This window comes from Sceloporus undulatus, chromosome 2, assembly GCF_019175285.1.
Source record: "Sceloporus undulatus isolate JIND9_A2432 ecotype Alabama chromosome 2, SceUnd_v1.1, whole genome shotgun sequence".
Taxonomy (NCBI): domain Eukaryota; kingdom Metazoa; phylum Chordata; class Lepidosauria; order Squamata; family Phrynosomatidae; genus Sceloporus; species Sceloporus undulatus.
The window spans coordinates 2,523,436-2,540,246 of NC_056523.1; the positions used below are offsets into that span (position 1 = coordinate 2,523,436).

A 16,811-nucleotide genomic window follows, 5' to 3' on the forward strand; every position below is an offset into this window, starting at 1 on the left:
TGCTGAATGCAGAGAATGCATTCTTTGAGATGCCGGCACCAGATGCAGATGAAAGTCAGGAATAAACTCTTCTAGAACATGGCCACACAGTCTGAAAAACCCACAAAAAACTATAGATGCCAGCCATGAAAGCCTTCAACTTCACGTATCTGGTTGGTTTGTATGTTTTTCAATCCAAGCTTAGGTTCTGATTCTGATCCTGGATCTGCTCTGCTCTATGTATGTCCTCAAGAGCACCAACAGTAATAATGCTGTTGCTCTGGGTTTTTTTCCAGAAGACCTCATGACAGAAAGCGGCCTCAGAAAGGGCAGCTGGGTGGAAGGGTTGGAGTGCCAGAGGAGAGGCCTCTGCACTTGGAATAGTACAGTATCATCCAGAATCCACAAGGCAGTATACCTTTCTGGGGCCAACCAAAATGCACACTATACATGTTGCAAGCTTTCAAGCCCTACTGGCTCCTTTCATCAGGCAAACATGTTAAAAATGATACAAGAGAAAGTTTTTAAATGTGTTAATCATAGCCCTGCATTTGGCCAAGTGTTATAGTTTATGTCCTCAGTTCATTTCTTATAAAACGTATTCATGAAAGTGGGCCCCTCCTCCTCTGGCCATGTGGCTACTGCCAGATTCAGTCTAGGAAATACAACTTAAATTACATTTGCAAGACAAAAAGCTCTAGCTCTTTTGAGATCCAGTTTGTCTCAACTCCTTTGTGAGGCTACAAGCCCCTTAGTTAGGAAGAGAACACTGAATTTCTCAGGAAGCCTCCCATGCTTTTTCATCAGGGTGTTGTTAAAGAAATAACCTGCCAATGCAGTCCCTTTAAAAGGGAAAAATTTTGTTTTACCTTTGTTCAAGGTAGAAACCTCAAATAGTAAAGTCCCAGTCCATGGTTCTCTCTTCAGGATTCCCCTCTGGCAGCTAACATGTAGTATTTTCACATTCAGAAAACATATTCAGGTTACCATGTTGGCTGCGAGCAAAGTACAGTATGATCAAAAATCACAAACAGTGATACCTTTTGGGCCAAGCAAATGCACATTATACATGTTGAAGATTTGAAGATCCTCTGGCTTCTTCTCAGGCAAAGTGTTAAAAATGATGCATGTTGACATGTTAGTCATAGCTCAAGGGCTATACAGCAAAACTAGTATCATCCAACCCCCCCCCAAAAAAAAACCTTTATGGGACCAACCAAAATGCACAATATACATCCTGCAAGCTTTCGTATCTCCACTGGCTTTATACTGTAGTCACAGCCCCCTGTTCTAGCGCTGCATTGGCTCTCCAGATGGACTGGATATTTTTTTATTTTATTTACTCCCATTTCTGTGATAGATATATTTCCATATATAATCAGCCATAAACCAATGGCCCCACTTTCACTCAGTACTTCAATGTAGCACCCTCATTGTCACAGGCTGTCCCGGCATCCACTTCTTTGTCTCGTCTACCAAACAGGCTGTTCCTGCTACTATCTGCAAACAAGTTGGGCACCCCTGGGCCACGGGATCAGTTGACTTGGCATAGTATGCCACCACTGACTGTTGCCAGCTCCCTCAGATCTGCGTTAGCACCCCTGCAGCCATGGAGAAAATATAGGCCTAGGCGAGGCCTCTCTTCCGCCCCTCCTCCACCTGCCTGGTTGCCAGAGCGACGCAACTGAAGCGGAGGCCAAGGGGGACTCCATTGCCGCCTTCTTCACCTCGGCTCTCCAGCAACAGTGGTGGCGCAGAAGCAGTCAGGCCTGGGCGAGGCTCTCTTCCGCCCCTCCTTCCACCTGCCTGGTTGCCAGAGCGACGAATGAAGCGGAGGCCAAGGCGGGACTCCATTGCCGCCTTCTTCCACCATCGGCTCTCCACAACAGTGGTGGCGCAGAGAAGTCAGGCCTGGGCGAGACTCTTTTCTGCTCTTCCTTCCACTTGCCTAGTCTCAAGACCATTGAACTCAGTCCCCAGTTTTTGTCATTATAAAAAGTCACAATAGATCGATTGCAGACTATTTAGGGGACTCCGAGACACTGGTTAGATGGAGGGTCTTGAGGTCAATCAAGATATATCCTCAATGTATGTTTCAGGAGGGATTAGATCTTCAACGGAGCAGCAATTCAAGTTGTGCAGGCAATGGAAGATATGGCATTAGCAGGGCAAAAGGTCATTACAGAGAAGACGTGTAGATGTCTGATATCTATTCCGCCTTCCATTCGCCCTGCTACCCCAAAAGATCTGGAGAGCATGCCTAACCATTCGCCAACCTTTCCCTGCTCTTATGTAATGCCAGGTCAGTGAAGATAAAGTCCCGTATCATCTATGATACTGATAGATCACAATGCTGACCTGGCATGTATCACAGAGACCTGGCTAGGAGCAGATAGCTGTATCCTGGGCTCAGGCCCTTCGCCGGGGTACTCTGTCAATGAGCGATAGGGGAAGCGGGCGGGGGAGGCGTAGCCATAATCCATAAAAACAATCTCACTTTAACCAGGATACCTATCCATGCATTAACCACATTGAATGCATTTACCTTCGCTGAAGACCAGGGAGAGTTTGGGGATTCTGTTGGTCTATCGCCCACCCCGTAACGTAACAGACTCCCAACTGAGCGACACAACTAGTCTCAGAGCTGATGTTGGAATCGCCTAGGCTGTTAGTCCTGGGTGACCTCAACATCCCTCTCAAGGTGATTTGACTAATCTTACTGGTGCGGCTCGGGAATTCATGGGTTTCATGACAAACATGGGCCTCTCCCAGATAGTCTCTGAGCCCACGCATTCTGCAGGTCATACTCTTGATGTGGTCTTCTGTACCGAACAGGCATATCCATGGGCAGAAATAACTGTATCTCCGCATTATCATGGACGGATCATTTCCTGGTTAGGTTGGTCTGGAGACTATATTCCTCCTCTAGGGGTGGAGGACCAATTAAAATGGTCCGCCCTGAAGGCTGTGGAACCCATTAGGTTCCACGAAGAGCCTAGGGGGTTCTCTGGTTGGCAGTGACAGTGACTCTGTTGAGTTCTGGTTAATTTATGGAATAACAACATCACCAGAGCTATAGACATGATCGCTCCCAGCGTCCTTTCCACACCAGTAAAAACCGTAACCCTTGGTACACTGAAGAGCTTAAACAAATGAAGCGGGTTGGACAACGACTAGGAGCGTTGGCTGAAATCTCAACTCATATCTGATAAGATACTTCATAGGACTTTTCTAGGTCCTATCAAATGGCGATAGATGAAGCCAAAAAATCTTTCTCTCTGCATCTATCGCGTCGTGAAATCTCGTCCAGCTGAGCTGTTCAGGGTGGTAAGGAGTTTAACACAACTGCCTCCCACCCAGAACCCTCTATTAGAGTCAACCATAGCTTACTGTAATGCTTTTAATGATTATTTCACAGATAAAATCTCTCGGATAAGAGCTGATTTGGTGCCAACTTTAAGTCAGAAGCAATGAGAGAGGCATCCAACACCTCCGCCATTACTGTTAGACTGGATCATTTGAGTCGTAAGTACTGGGACATGGACAGCTCCTTAGTAGTCTGAAAAAAAGACTTGCCCTCTCGACCCTTGCCCATCCTGGCTGGCTGTCCAGGGGGGTGATATAGTCAAGCTGATGCTGAAAAATATAATCAATGCATCCTTCAGGGAGGGTACCCTGCCTTCTTGTCTTAGGAGGCAGTGGTCAGACCACTCTTAAAAAAGCCCTCCCTGGACCCTCTGGATAGAATAACTATAGGCCAGTCTCGTTGTTCCATTCTTGAGCAAGGTGATTGAGAGGGCAGTCGCCAATCAACTACAGGCAGTCTTGGATGAAGCTGATTATCTGGACCCCTTTCAAACCGGATTCAGGGCAGGATACGGAGTTGAGACGGCCTTGGTCGCCTTAGTTGATGTCTCCGTCTAGGCATCGACAGGGGAAGTGTGACCCTGCTGGTGCTCTTAGACCTCTCAGCGCCTTCGATACCATCGACCATGGTATCCTTCTGGAACGCCTGAGAGAGTTAGGTATCGGAGGCACTGTTCTCAGTGGTTCCGGTCCTACCTCTCAGGCAGATTCCAGATGTGTGCGCTAGGAGACAGTTGCTCTTCTAAAGAGAGATAAAATTTAGTGTTCTCCGGGCGCCATATTGTCCCCCATGCTGTTTAACATTTACATGAAGCCGCTGGAGAAATCATCCGGAGACATGGGGCAGGATGTTATCAGTACGCTGATGACACCCCAAATATATTTCTCTATGTCTCAGACTGATGCAGTGACTAGGATGGCATCTCTCCCTCTGAATGCCTGTCTTGGGGCGGGTATGGACTGGTGAGGGAAAACCGACTCAAACTGAATCCAGGTAAGACGGAGGTACTTGTTTAGGAAACCAAGCCCAGGTATGGAATTATGTCAGCCAGTTCTGGATGGGGTCACACTTCCCCTGAAAGACTCTGTCCGCCAGCTTAGGGGTGCTCCTTGACTCGTCGCTTCACCTGACAGCTCAGGTAGATGCGACAGTCAGGAGCACTTGTTATCAGCTTCGGCTGATACGCCAGCTGCGCCCCTTCCTGGAGCAGGGAGACCTTGAAACAGTTGTACATGCGCTGGTCACCTCTCGATTGGACTTCTGTAATGCGCTCTACATGGGGCTACCCTTGTCCCAAGTTCAGAACTTCAATTTTTACAAAATATGGCACAGGTTAATTACAGGTACTCGTCGTACCGATCACTAACACCGGTTTGAAATCCCTTCCACTGGCTGCCATTGTTTCCGGGCAGGTACAAGGTGTTGGTGATTACCTTCAAACCCTACATGGCTTGGGTCCAGAATACTTAAGAGATCGCCTACTTCCATACTGTCCGTCCCGCACCTAAGTCCTCGGGGAAGAATCTACTTAGCCCAATAAACTAGGCTAGTTCAGTCACCAGAGGGCCTTTTCCATCGCAGCTCCAAGCTATGGAATGACCTGCCGAAGGTCCGTGACATTTCTACTCTTACAGCCTTTAAGAAGGCTCTTAAAACGGATCTCTTCCGGCAGGCCTTCCTACCGTTCTACTCCCCATTTACTGTGACTTATGTCACTTGTCCACCAATTCTTCTCTTAAATTTAATGAGAAGAATTAAATTAAAATTAATTAAAATAAAATCCTTGCCTCAAGAAGAAGGCCCTCCCTCATGACATCATCATCAGACCTGGAGGGGTGGGAGTGAAAAAGAGAGGCCCAACTCCATCAGGCCTAACTGTGAATGTACTCACTTTGCTCTCTTTATTTTTATGTATTTTATTTATTTATTGTTTTTTTTATTTCTTTATTTTTACTGTTGTAACCCGCCTGGATTCCTGTGATGGGCGGGCTATAAATAAATAATTATTATATTATTATATTATTATTATTATCAAAAGTATGGCATTCAGCTGTCCACTCTAGGGGAGCTTTGTCACCCCCTTTAGTAGTTTTATGGGATGCAGTGCTTAGTGGTTAAGATGCCAATTCTGATGATTGGAAGGTCAGAAGTTGGCAATTCAAGTCCTGGGTGCCGCATGATGGTGAGCTCCTGTCAGTAGTCCCATCTTCTGCCAACCTAGTCTCGAAAGCATGGAAATGCAAGTAGATATGTACCACTTCTCAGTGGGAGATAACAGCGTTTGTAAAGTTATGCTGGCTATATGACTACCAGAGCAATCCTTGGACAACACTGGCCCTTTAGCTTAGAAACAAAGATGAGCACCACCCTGTACAGTCACTTACACTAGACATTCATATCAAGGGACTACAGCTTTAAAGAATGGTTTAGAAATCATCTTGTCAGCAAAGATGTTAAAAATGATACAGGGGAAAAGAGAAAGGAAGGAAGGAAGGAAGGAAGGAAGGAAGGAAGGAAGGAAGGAAGGAAGGACAATGTTGATCATAGCCCTGTATTTGGTCAAGATGTTGTAGTTGTAGTCCTCAGCTCAGACGTTATGGAAGGGTCTTTACACAGATGGGTCCCTCCTCCTTTCTGGTCATGTGGACACAACTACAACTTCTTAACCAAATGCAGGAGTATGACTATTCTCAATTTCCTTTTCTTTCTTTCTTTCTTTCTTTCTTTCTTTCTTTCTTTCTTTCTTCTGTATTATTCTTAACATGTTTCCCTGATGAAGAAGCCAGTGGAGCTTCAAAAGCTTGCAACATGTATATGTGCATTTTGGTTGGCCCAATAAAGGTATCCATTTTTTGTGGATTTGGGGACGATACTGTACTTTACTAAATGGCCAACATGGCTACCCCTTGATAAGTTTTCTGACTGTAGAACATCAGTGTGCAAAGGGATATCTGAGAGGAACTGTTAGTCAAAGGGGCTACAAGATCCCTTTGCATACCGATGTTCCAGAGTAACACAATATTCTACTGTAGAAATAAGGCAGTTTGACACCACTTTTAAGTGCTGTAGCTCCAGCCTATGGAAACCTGGGATATGTAGCTTGACAAGGCCTTTAGCCTTCTTACCCAAGAGGGCTGGTACCTCACCAAATGACAAATCCCAGGATTCTGTAGAATGGAGCCATGAAGCAGGACTAACTAAAGAAAACACCCTCAGTACCTTTTATATGAACATGAAGAGCAGCTGAAATGAAGCTAGATGCACCAGAATGTCCTCAACTCCCAGGTAACCCATGTAATATTGGGCTAGGAAAGCAATAAACATGCGTCCAATGACATGTGTCATATGGTTTAATGGCTATGTGCAGGATGGCAGGAATCCAAGATAATTCATGATGACCTGTGCTTAACAAAGTTGATGCTGATCTTCACACTCCTAAACTGTGGAAAAGAGATTTTGGGCTAGCTGCTAGTTATGACTAAAAGATTTCCAAGCTTACTCACAAGTAGTGAGTTATGGGAAGAGATGTTTGAAATGTTGGGGCAGAACAGTGCTCCACATTTTATATATAGAGAGAACTTAAAACCTCCACAAAATGGTTCACAAATGTTGCAATAGATTTTGGGGAGACTTTTTCCATTGCACTCATGGCATCATTAGAGGAAAGTTTTAAAATGTCTGTTATTATAGATCAGGGGTAGGCAACCCTTTTGAGCCAGGGGCCAGGTTGCTGTCCCTCAGACAACTGGGGGTCCGAAGCCAAAAATAAATACTTTTTAAAAAATTAAATAAATAAATAAACCGGGACAAATGTAGGACAAAATTTTCAAATGGAGGGCACTTTTAAAATAAAAAATGGAAGACACGCGAAAAAATTTGCTGATTTAAAAAAAATGTTAAGATAAATATGTGTTTCTGAGGCTTCTATAGACAATTGCCCCACCATGCTCCTCGCGTGAGACGCCAAAGGCCCCGGTGGCAATCGGCAGCAGGACTGGGCTGGGGCCGGTCCCAAGGCCTCGCCGGGCCGCAGGTTGCCTACCCTTGTTATAGATCCATCTGTTTCATGTTGGTTAATAAGATTAATTGTTTTACTCATTCTGGCTTCCTTGTCTAGCTGGGAAAATTAAATGATTCTTTTTTCTTTGAAAAGGGATGAGTTGGAGTATTGAATCCACAATAATCCAGAGGCTGAATCTCACTTTCTGAGATACTTTTTAGCTCTGGGACAGAGATAATCTTATTTCTTAATCATTCTTTCCATTTGTTGAGGGGCAGATTTTAGTTATGTGAGGAAGTGCATAAAATGTCATCGGCAAAAGCTCAAAAGCTGCCCAAAATATTGTTGGCGATTCTCTGTGTCCTGCAGGCATGCAGTGACCAAAAACAAACAAAACCTAGGCCCAAACAGAGGTGCCAATGTTCAGCACTGTCTGAGGTGCTTGACTCAGTCTCTGTCATCTCGCATATGGAAAACAAACAAACAAAACAAGCACACTAGTCTGATTGAGCTTGCATTGGCTCAGTGGAGACAGTGTTGAAGGAGGCACAGTAGTCACTGAAATGGCTGACAGCTATGTGGCTGCTGATGGGCTTGATGCCTGGCACAACACTATGGCAGCATACAGCTCCCAGTACCCAAGGATTAGGGAGTGCAATCCACTGCACATAGTTATTGGAGTGGTCTGGGGGTCACAGCATGGCGTAGCCTGGCCTACTGCAGTGGAGACCCTGCCATACCGTTGGGGACAGCCTGCTGTGATGGAGGAGAAAGGCCCAAAGTGGTGTGCTCAGCTTGAGTTTGGCCTAATGGGGCCAAATGAGGGTTCATTGAGCCCTCTAGTTGTGAGACGTCCAGCATTACAAGCATGGTGGGGGTATAGTTGAGGCCTAGACTTCTGGGGACTGACTCAGTATGGACATAACATTCTCTAGTGCTCTTGTGGACATGGGGATTTTTATGCCCTGTAATACACTGGATGCATTGGGGGGATAGACTCAATCAGAAAGGGCATGAACTTGAAAGATCTGAGCAAAGAGGCTGAGAGTAGGGGGTCATAGAGATGTCACAGGGTCCTCATGAGTCAAAGTCAACTCAAAAGCAGCTAACAACAATTCATTGGAAGTCTCACTATGGTCCTTTGACACCCCTTGAAGATCCTTGGTTTCTCAGTGCATAGTCCAGGGGTAGGCAACTTTTTTGAGTCGGGGGCCGGGTTGCTGTCCCTCAGACAACTGGGGGGCCGAAGCCAAAAAATAAATAATTAAATAATTTTTAAAAAAATTAAATAAATCAGGACAAATGTAGGACAAAAATTTCCAATGGAGGATACTTTTTTAAAAAAAATTGGAGGACACATGAAAAAATTTGCTGATTTTTAAAAAAATGTTAATATAAATGCATGTTTCTGAAGCTTCTATAGACAATTGCCCCGCTTGCCTGCCGCTTGCCCTCCCTTGCCCGCCTCCTCCTGATAGGCCAAAGGCCCAGCGCCCTCACGCGAGAGGCCAAAGGCTCCGGCGGCAATCGGCGGCAGGACCTGGCAGGGGCCGGTCCCAAGGCCTTGCCGGGCCGCATCCGGCCCGCGGGCTGCAGGTTGCCTACCCCTGGCATAGTCCCTCCACAAATCAAGACAGACTTTGATTCTGGCCAGAATTCCTATGGGTCAATTTTGCCCACGTTGAGTGTATCCCCCACTACCCAAACATCAAACTCTGTCCAACAGGCAGGGAATTATCATTCCATGAGGTACTTAGAATTCTCTAGCAACTCATGAATGACTGCACTAGAGCTCTCTACCTAGCAGCCAATTCTAAACACCCCATTAATCAAGCTACAATTCCCAGGATTCTGTTGGATGGAGGCATGGCAGTTCACATGGCATCAAACTGCCACAATTGGGTAGCATGCATACACCTTTGGCCATCAGTTTCTCTAATAGGGTTGTGAAGTCAGGTTTGCCCTTGGCCGTGAGGTTTATGGGCCAAAAACCTAGGACCTGGGGAATGGGTCCCTGGAGATGTCATTAAATGTTATACATTAAGTGCCAAGCACAGTCGGTCACAATTTCTCATTCAAATACACCCAACGTATTTTCCGGTATGGAAATTAAGACAGACATATTATCTAAATGGACTGTTCCTAGATCAAAGGGGAATGAGGGGTTATTCTTTTGTGCTTACTTGAGGAGACAGTATAAGGAGACTTTAATTTAGCCTCCTTGTTTCTATCCATAAGGTGGATGCAGAGCAGAGTGGTGAGCCCTTGCACCACAGCAACTGAGAGAAAGCAGGAAACTAAGCAAATCCATAAACATCTCCCCCCACCCCCAGCCCCCCAGCAGTCTTGGCCAGTTGCAGCAACAAATACAAACTTGCAAAGCCATGCAAATTTTACCAAGCTGCTGCTCTACAAGGTGAGCTGGAGATTTGCACACCCTTTTGCCTGGACTTGTGCCCCCCAGAACCGGGGCTCAGGGCCAGACCCTGATGTACAGCAACTCTAATGCTCCATGTACAAAGAGTAAGAAAAAACACATGTTGCATGAGAAGAACCCCCCTCAAAAAGACATGATACTTTCTAGCCTGGGTTTGGACCCTGAGGGCAGGAAAAAAATCAGGGTTTGACCCAGGAATCAGTGAATATTGTGTGCCAATGCAAGGCTGAAAAGGAGATAAAAAAGCTGTCAAGACGGATCTCTTCCGACATGCCTTCCTTGATTGATCGATTCAACCCCAGTGATATAGATTGTCCCAACAACTGCCTATGTTGTCCCACCTCTGTTATGACTGTTTTTAAGGTTTTATTGATTTTAACTGTAATGCTGTGATTTGTTAGGATAATGGGATTTATTATGTTTATTATGTTATATGTTTATTTATGTAAGCCGCTTTGATCATATTGAAGAGGCGGGATAGAAATAACAACAACAACAACAACAAACACATTTTCAACATCCATCTTCATAGTCACAACCAGCTGAATTCTGGAAACATTTTATTGAAATAAAGACTGATGCTCCATAATTGATGGCATGTTTCACATACTCTGGTTGGGTAAGCAAGAATACAGAATGCTCCAAATAATTCAAATTTTTATTGAATGATTCTGTAAAAGCTTTGGAGCAGAAATAGCCAATTGAAGCTGCGGCAGTTATGGCTGCCTCCCTCACCACTAGATCCTGGACCCAGGCTGGCAGCCCCGTGGGGTCAAGGTTCTCCCTACAAGGGTTCCCTTCAGTACTCTCTGAGAAACCCTTCAGTGTGCCTTCCTGGCTTGTGTCCGCACCCCCTGGAACCCTTATGGGTTGGGGCAGTGGCACTACACCAAGATTGTGGTGCAGGGGACCCTTTTCTTGGCAACAGCCACTGATTCCTTTCCAATGAGCTGCCACTGCTGCCTTTTGTGGCTGCCAGTCTCGTCCCTGCCATGGGGGGGGGGGGGGTGCAGGTAAGGCATGGAGAGGAACTTTGCTGTCACAGAACCTTCCTGCTCCTTCCTGGGCATCCTAGTTAGAGGGCCAGGGAGTGCTGGGTGTCCGCATCTCCGCACAGTGGCAGAGGAACTAGAAGGTGAGGAGATGAGGAAAGTAAAAGGAGAGGAAGGGAGGGGAGAGAGATTTTTTCTTTAAAAAAAGTATTAAGGATGGAAGTACAGAAGGAAAATAGCCTAGGTTACAAAATTCTTGTCCTTTGGGAACAGTAGACAGGAAAAGACTGAAGACAAAGACTTTTGTCCCTCACGTGACCAAGGGGACATATCTCTTTAAGTCCTGCCTACTGGGAGCGACTGGGGAGGGACAACCCATGATTCAGAATGTTACATCCATATCTATTGGGCAACATTTCCAACACTGTTGGCATTTGAATGGTCATTCTCCAGTGTGGACTCTCTCATGCCCCAAAAAGGTCTGACATTTCAGTAAAACATTGGCATCTGAATAGCTTCTCTCCAGTGTACAATCTCTGACCGCTCAAAAGGTATGAATTTAAATAAAAACGTTTACTCACGCTGCTGACATTTATATGGCTTCTTTCCTATGTGGGTTTAATATTTTTTTTAATTCATTTCTTTTATTTTTTCAAGCTCAAACACATTTCCAACTATTTAAACAAAAATATAAAAGATCCACATATATGTACTACTTTCTACAATAGGTAAGTCTTATTTCTTAAGCCAATTTCTTATCCTATAATTTCCCATTTTTCATCGGTATTTCATATAATCTACAGTATATCTCCATTATTCCTAAACATTCATTACATATAAAGTATCACTCATACAAGGAAGCCAATGCTGTGGTTCTATTTCAACATCTTTATGTTCTTTAGTCTTTATGTCCTCAATAGATGTAGTATTTACACTACTATATTTTAAAATTTATTGCTCAATATATTCCTAACTATATTACTATGCTCAATCTTCTATATTTCCCTCATTTATCTTTGGGGAATAGTATCAATTCTTTCCACTGATCAGAGAATTTTGGTTATGGTATGTGTTGTTCAATTGTCCATGTTCATCATATTGTAGAATCACAGAATCATAGAGTTGGAAGAGACCTCAATAGCTTTCCAGTCCAGTGCCATGCAGGAATACACAATCAAAGCACCTCCAACAGATGGCCACCTGGCCTCGGTTTTAAAAACCTCCAAAGAAGGAAAATCCACCACATTTGGAGGGAGTGTGTTCTGTATACTATTGACATTTGAATAGTTTCTCTTCAGTGCTGATATTCTGATGCCTCAAAAGGTGTGGATCCTTTCCCACGCTCCTGACATTCATAGGGTTTCTCTCCTGCGTGAAGTCTCTGATGAGTTAGAAAATTTGAAAGAAAAGCAAAATCCTTCCCACACTGCAGGCATTTGTATGGTTTCTCTCCTGTGTGGACTTGCTGATGTTTTGAAAGGTCGGATTTTTTAACAAAACACTTCCCACATTGTTGGCATTTGTATGGTTTTTCTCCTGTGTGGACTCGCTGATGCTTTGAAAGGTCTGACTTGTCAACAAAACATTTCTCGCACTGTTGGCATTTGTATGGTTTCTCTCCTGTGTGGACTCTCTGGTGTCTCTCAAGATGTGAGTTCTTAGCAAAACATTGTCCACACTCCTGACACTTGTATGGTTTCTCTCCAGTGTGGACTCTTTGATGACTCAGAAGGTTTGATGTCTGAGCAAAACATTTTCCACACTGCAGGCATTTGTATGGTTTTTCTCCTGTGTGGACTCTCTGATGGGTCAGAAGGACTGACTTGTCAGCAAAACATTTCCCACATTCCTGACATTTGTATGGTTTTTCCCCTGTGTGGACTCTATGGTGAACCACAAGGACTGACTTGTTTGCAAAACTTTTCCCACACTGTTGGCATTTGTGTGGTTTCTCTCCTCTGTGGACTCTCTGATGAGTTACAAGCTTTGAAAAAGAAGCAAAATCTTTCTCACACTGCTGGCATTTGTATGGGTTCTCTCTTGTGTGGACTCTCTGATGACTCAGAAGGTTTGATGTCTGAGTAAAACATTTTCCACAGTGCTGGCATTTGTATGGTTTTTCTCCTGTGTGGACTCTCTGATGGGTCAAAAGGGAAGACTTGTCAGCAAAACATTTCCCACACACTGGACATTTGTATGGTTTTTCTCCTGTGTGGACTCTATGGTGAATCACAAGGACCGACTTGTTCGAAAAACATCTCCCACACTGCTGGCATTTGTATGGTTTCTCTCCTGTATGGACTCTCTGATGAGTTACAAGATTTGAAAGAGAAACAAAATCTTTCTCACACTGCTGGCATTTGTACGGTTTCTCTCCTGTGTGGACTCTAGGATGTTTTGAAAGGTCTGACTTTCCAGCAAAACATTTCCCACACTGCTGGCACTTGTATGGTTTCTCTCCTGTGTGGACTCTCTGGTGAGTTACAAGGTTTGGAAGAGAAGCAAAACATTTCCCACACTGCTGGCATTTGTATGGTTTCTCTCCTGTATGGTCTTTCTGATGCCTATAAAGGTTTGAATGGAAAGTAAAATCTTTTCCACATTGCTGGCATTTGTATGGTTTCTCTCCTGTGTGGACTTTCTGATGCTTGAAAAGGTATGACTTATCACCAAAACATTTCCCACACTGCTGGCATTTGTATGGTTTTTCTCCTGTGTGTACTCTATGGTGATTCACAAGGTGTGACTTCTTAATAAAACATTTTCCACACTGATGGCATCTGTATGGTTTCTCTCCTCTGTAGACTCTATGATGCCTCAAAAGAGTTGAATCATGAGTAAAAGACTTCATACATACTTTTGTTTTCCACCACTTCTCTCCTATAAAGAAGGTTAAGGACACACAAGACAAAGCCTCAGAGTTTGGAGAGGAAGGTTTTCTTGGGGCAACAATAGAGCTAAGCAGACTCCAGAAGAAAGAAAAACATAACAAAAAAAGTGCTTGGGCGTCCCCTTTCCCCCTTCATAGATATTAGTCCGAATTGCTAAATGGATCCCCTTGATATGTCTGAAAAGAAGGATCTGAGTCAGTTTGCAGTAGTTCATCCAAACCAGTTGTTAAAATTTGTCAGATTTACAGCTGCCTGTCAATATGTGAAGACCCCGGTGTGCGTGTGTGTGTGTGTGTGAGAGAGAGAGAGAGAGAGAGAGTCTGTAAAACAGGTTGGCAGAGAAGATGAGAATGAGATTTGCAGATGACACCAAACTAGGAGGAATAGACTAGAACGCTGGGCCAAATCTAACAAAATGAACTTGAACAGGGAGAAATGTAATTTAGGCTGCATCAATACAAGTATATCAAGGGAAGTAATAATGCCACTCTATTCTGTTCTGGTTAGGCCCCACCTGGAATATTGTATCCAGTTCTGGGCACCACAATTGAAAAAGGATGTGGAGAAATTGCAGCATGTCCAAAGGAGGGCGGTTAAAATGGTGAAGGGTCTGGAAACCCTGCCCTATAAGGAACACCTTAGGGAGCTGTTTAGCCTGGGGAAGAGAAGGTTAAGAGGTGATATGATAGCCCTGTTTAAATATTTGAAAGGATGTCATATTGAAGAGGGAGCAAGCTTGTTTTCTGCTGCTCCAGAGACTAGGATCCAGAAGAATGGATGCAAGCTACAGGAAAAGAGATTCCACCTCAACATTAGGAGGAACTTCCTGACAGTAAGAGCTGTTCACCAGTGGAACAAACTCCCTCGGAGTTCCTTAGAGGTCTTTAAACAGGCTGGATGGCCATCTGTTGGGTATGCTTTGATTGAGAGTTCCTGCATGACAGGGGGTTGGGCTGGATGGCCCTTGTGGTCTCTTCCAACTCTATTAGTCTATGATTCTATGAGATGGTAATGGTGAAACACTTAAGCAGTGCAGATGGGGAGAAAATTGCAACCTGAGATGTGTACAGAGTCCTTGCAGAGGTGAGAGTCACTATGTGCATCCTGAACTCATGCCCATCTTGGTTGTTGAAAGCAGCCGGAGAGAGACTGGACAATCAGGTAAGGAGAGTAGTGAATGCCTCACTACAGTAAAGCAGGCTTCCAGTTTGTTTAAAAGAGGCTGTGGTGAAGCCACTACTGAAAAATCCTTTGCTACATCCCTCCAGACTGGAGAACTATCAACCACTTGGTCCTGCTGAACCTCTCAGGAGTTTTGATACCATCGACCATGGTATCCTCTTGGGTCACCTCTCTGAGATGAGGTACTGACTTACAGTGGTTCCAGTCTTTCTGGAGGGGTGGAGTGCTCAGGGATGCCTCTTTGACACCCTGGCCACTTGCCTGTTGTGTCCCTTAGGGTTCAGTTCTGTCCCCCATGTTCTTCCCTATGAAACCACTAGGAGAGATTACCTGAAGTTCTGGGTTTCAGTGTCACCTGTATGCGGGTGACACCCAACTCTCCTTTCTGGCTACAGTAATACATGCCTTGATTACATTATATTTGAACTACTGTAAAGTACTCTACATGGGGTTGCTCTTGCAAACTGTTAAGAAAATTCAATGGGCCACAATGAACCTCAGTGGATCTCAGTGGGCATTCCCCATAGTAACACCTGAAAAAAAATGGGAAAATGTTTTATAGTTTTTTGTGGCTTTTTCGGGCTATGTGGCCATGTTATAGAAGAGCTTCCAGACGTTTCGCCAGCATCTGTGGTGAACATTCTCTGAAAATGCCAGCCACAGATGCTGGCGAAATGTCAGGAAGAAATTCTTCTAGAACATGGCCACATAGCCCGAAAAAGCCACAAAAAACTATGGATGCTGGCCATGGAAGCCTTCGACTTTACATTGAAAAATGTTTTGTTCCTCAGTATCCCCCAATATCCCTTAAAGGAGCGGGAGCAGTTTTGCCACTGTTGGCAAAAGCCATTTTGGGACCAGGGGAGCCTGTCCAGGGCCTAGAAGGGCTTAATGGGTACAAAAACTTGGAACATTGCTCTGGAATGTGTCAAGGGGTATTTGGGGGCAAATACGTTAACTGCCACGGTTCCTCCACTGCATCACTAAACTACAAATTCCAAGATTCTACAGGATGTTATCATGACAATTAAAGTAGAATCACAGTGCTATGACAATGTGATATGAAATGACCCTCAGTCTCCATAGAAAGGGCAATGGGTTCAAGTTCCTTACCCAGGGAGGACACATTCTCATAGTTTTCAATCATGACCTCCTCATACAAAGACCTTTGGTTCTGATTCAACAGGTTCCATTCCTCCTTTGTGAAAAACACGGCCACATCCCGAAAAGTCATCTGCAAGAGAAAATAGCCCTCATCCACACAGTGTCTTATCAAAAGCAGAGGAAAACAGATGGTGTACCACCAATATTATTAGATCGCTTCAGAATACAGATGGAGTAGGACATGTTTGACTATTCCTTCATCTTTTTTCTTTAACTCCCTGGATCTTTTAATTTTTTTTATTATGGTATTTATACCCCGCCCTTCAGCCCTAAAGGCTATCAGAGCAGCTTGCAATTATTATTTTTAATAAGACGGTTTCCTGCCTTCAGGCTTACAATCTAAAGACATGACACAAAAGGAGAAGGGAATGGTGGTGGGGAAGGGGATCACATCCATCAGTTCTTCTCTCCTTCTGAGGAATGGACCAAGGCAGATGGTCTGGAGGGAGGGATCTTCTCTTAAGAAAGAATAGTGCATGTGGGGAAAGGCAAGATCACAATCTTGGTCTCTGATAAACTAGATTTCTCATGTGAAGGGAGATATTATTTAGCACTTGGAAGAGCCATCCAGTCCAACCCCCCTGCTATGCAGGAGCACACAAGTGAAGGGTTGTTCACTTCAGGGATATCCTAGGATATACTTCTGCCCTGGGCATCAATCATTTGGAACCCTTTGTTCCCTTCCAATGGTTCCATTGCAAAGAAGAGAGATTGGCTGGGGAGGGGATGGCAGGCAACACTGATCAACTAAACCATTGCAAGATGGAGGATGGTATCTGACCACTTACTGCATCCCAGA

General features: G+C 44.5%; 1 protein-coding gene and 1 pseudogene across 1 annotated transcript in view; one reads left to right on the plus strand and one right to left on the minus strand.

Moving 5' to 3' along the window:
* LOC121922966 (zinc finger protein 260-like) overlaps nucleotides 1-16,811 on the minus strand; it is a 144,355-nt gene that overhangs the window by 125,977 nt on the left and 1,567 nt on the right. The window contains exons 3-4 of the mRNA XM_042452977.1: nucleotides 15,962-16,082; nucleotides 12,187-13,655 (exon numbers count right to left, since the gene is read on the minus strand). Coding sequence (XP_042308911.1) covers nucleotides 12,187-13,655; nucleotides 15,962-16,082 — 1,590 coding nt within the window. The remainder of the gene's footprint in view (nucleotides 1-12,186; nucleotides 13,656-15,961; nucleotides 16,083-16,811) is intronic.
* The window catches only part of LOC121923054, a 173,083-nt pseudogene that overhangs the window by 29,513 nt on the left and 126,759 nt on the right, over nucleotides 1-16,811 (plus strand).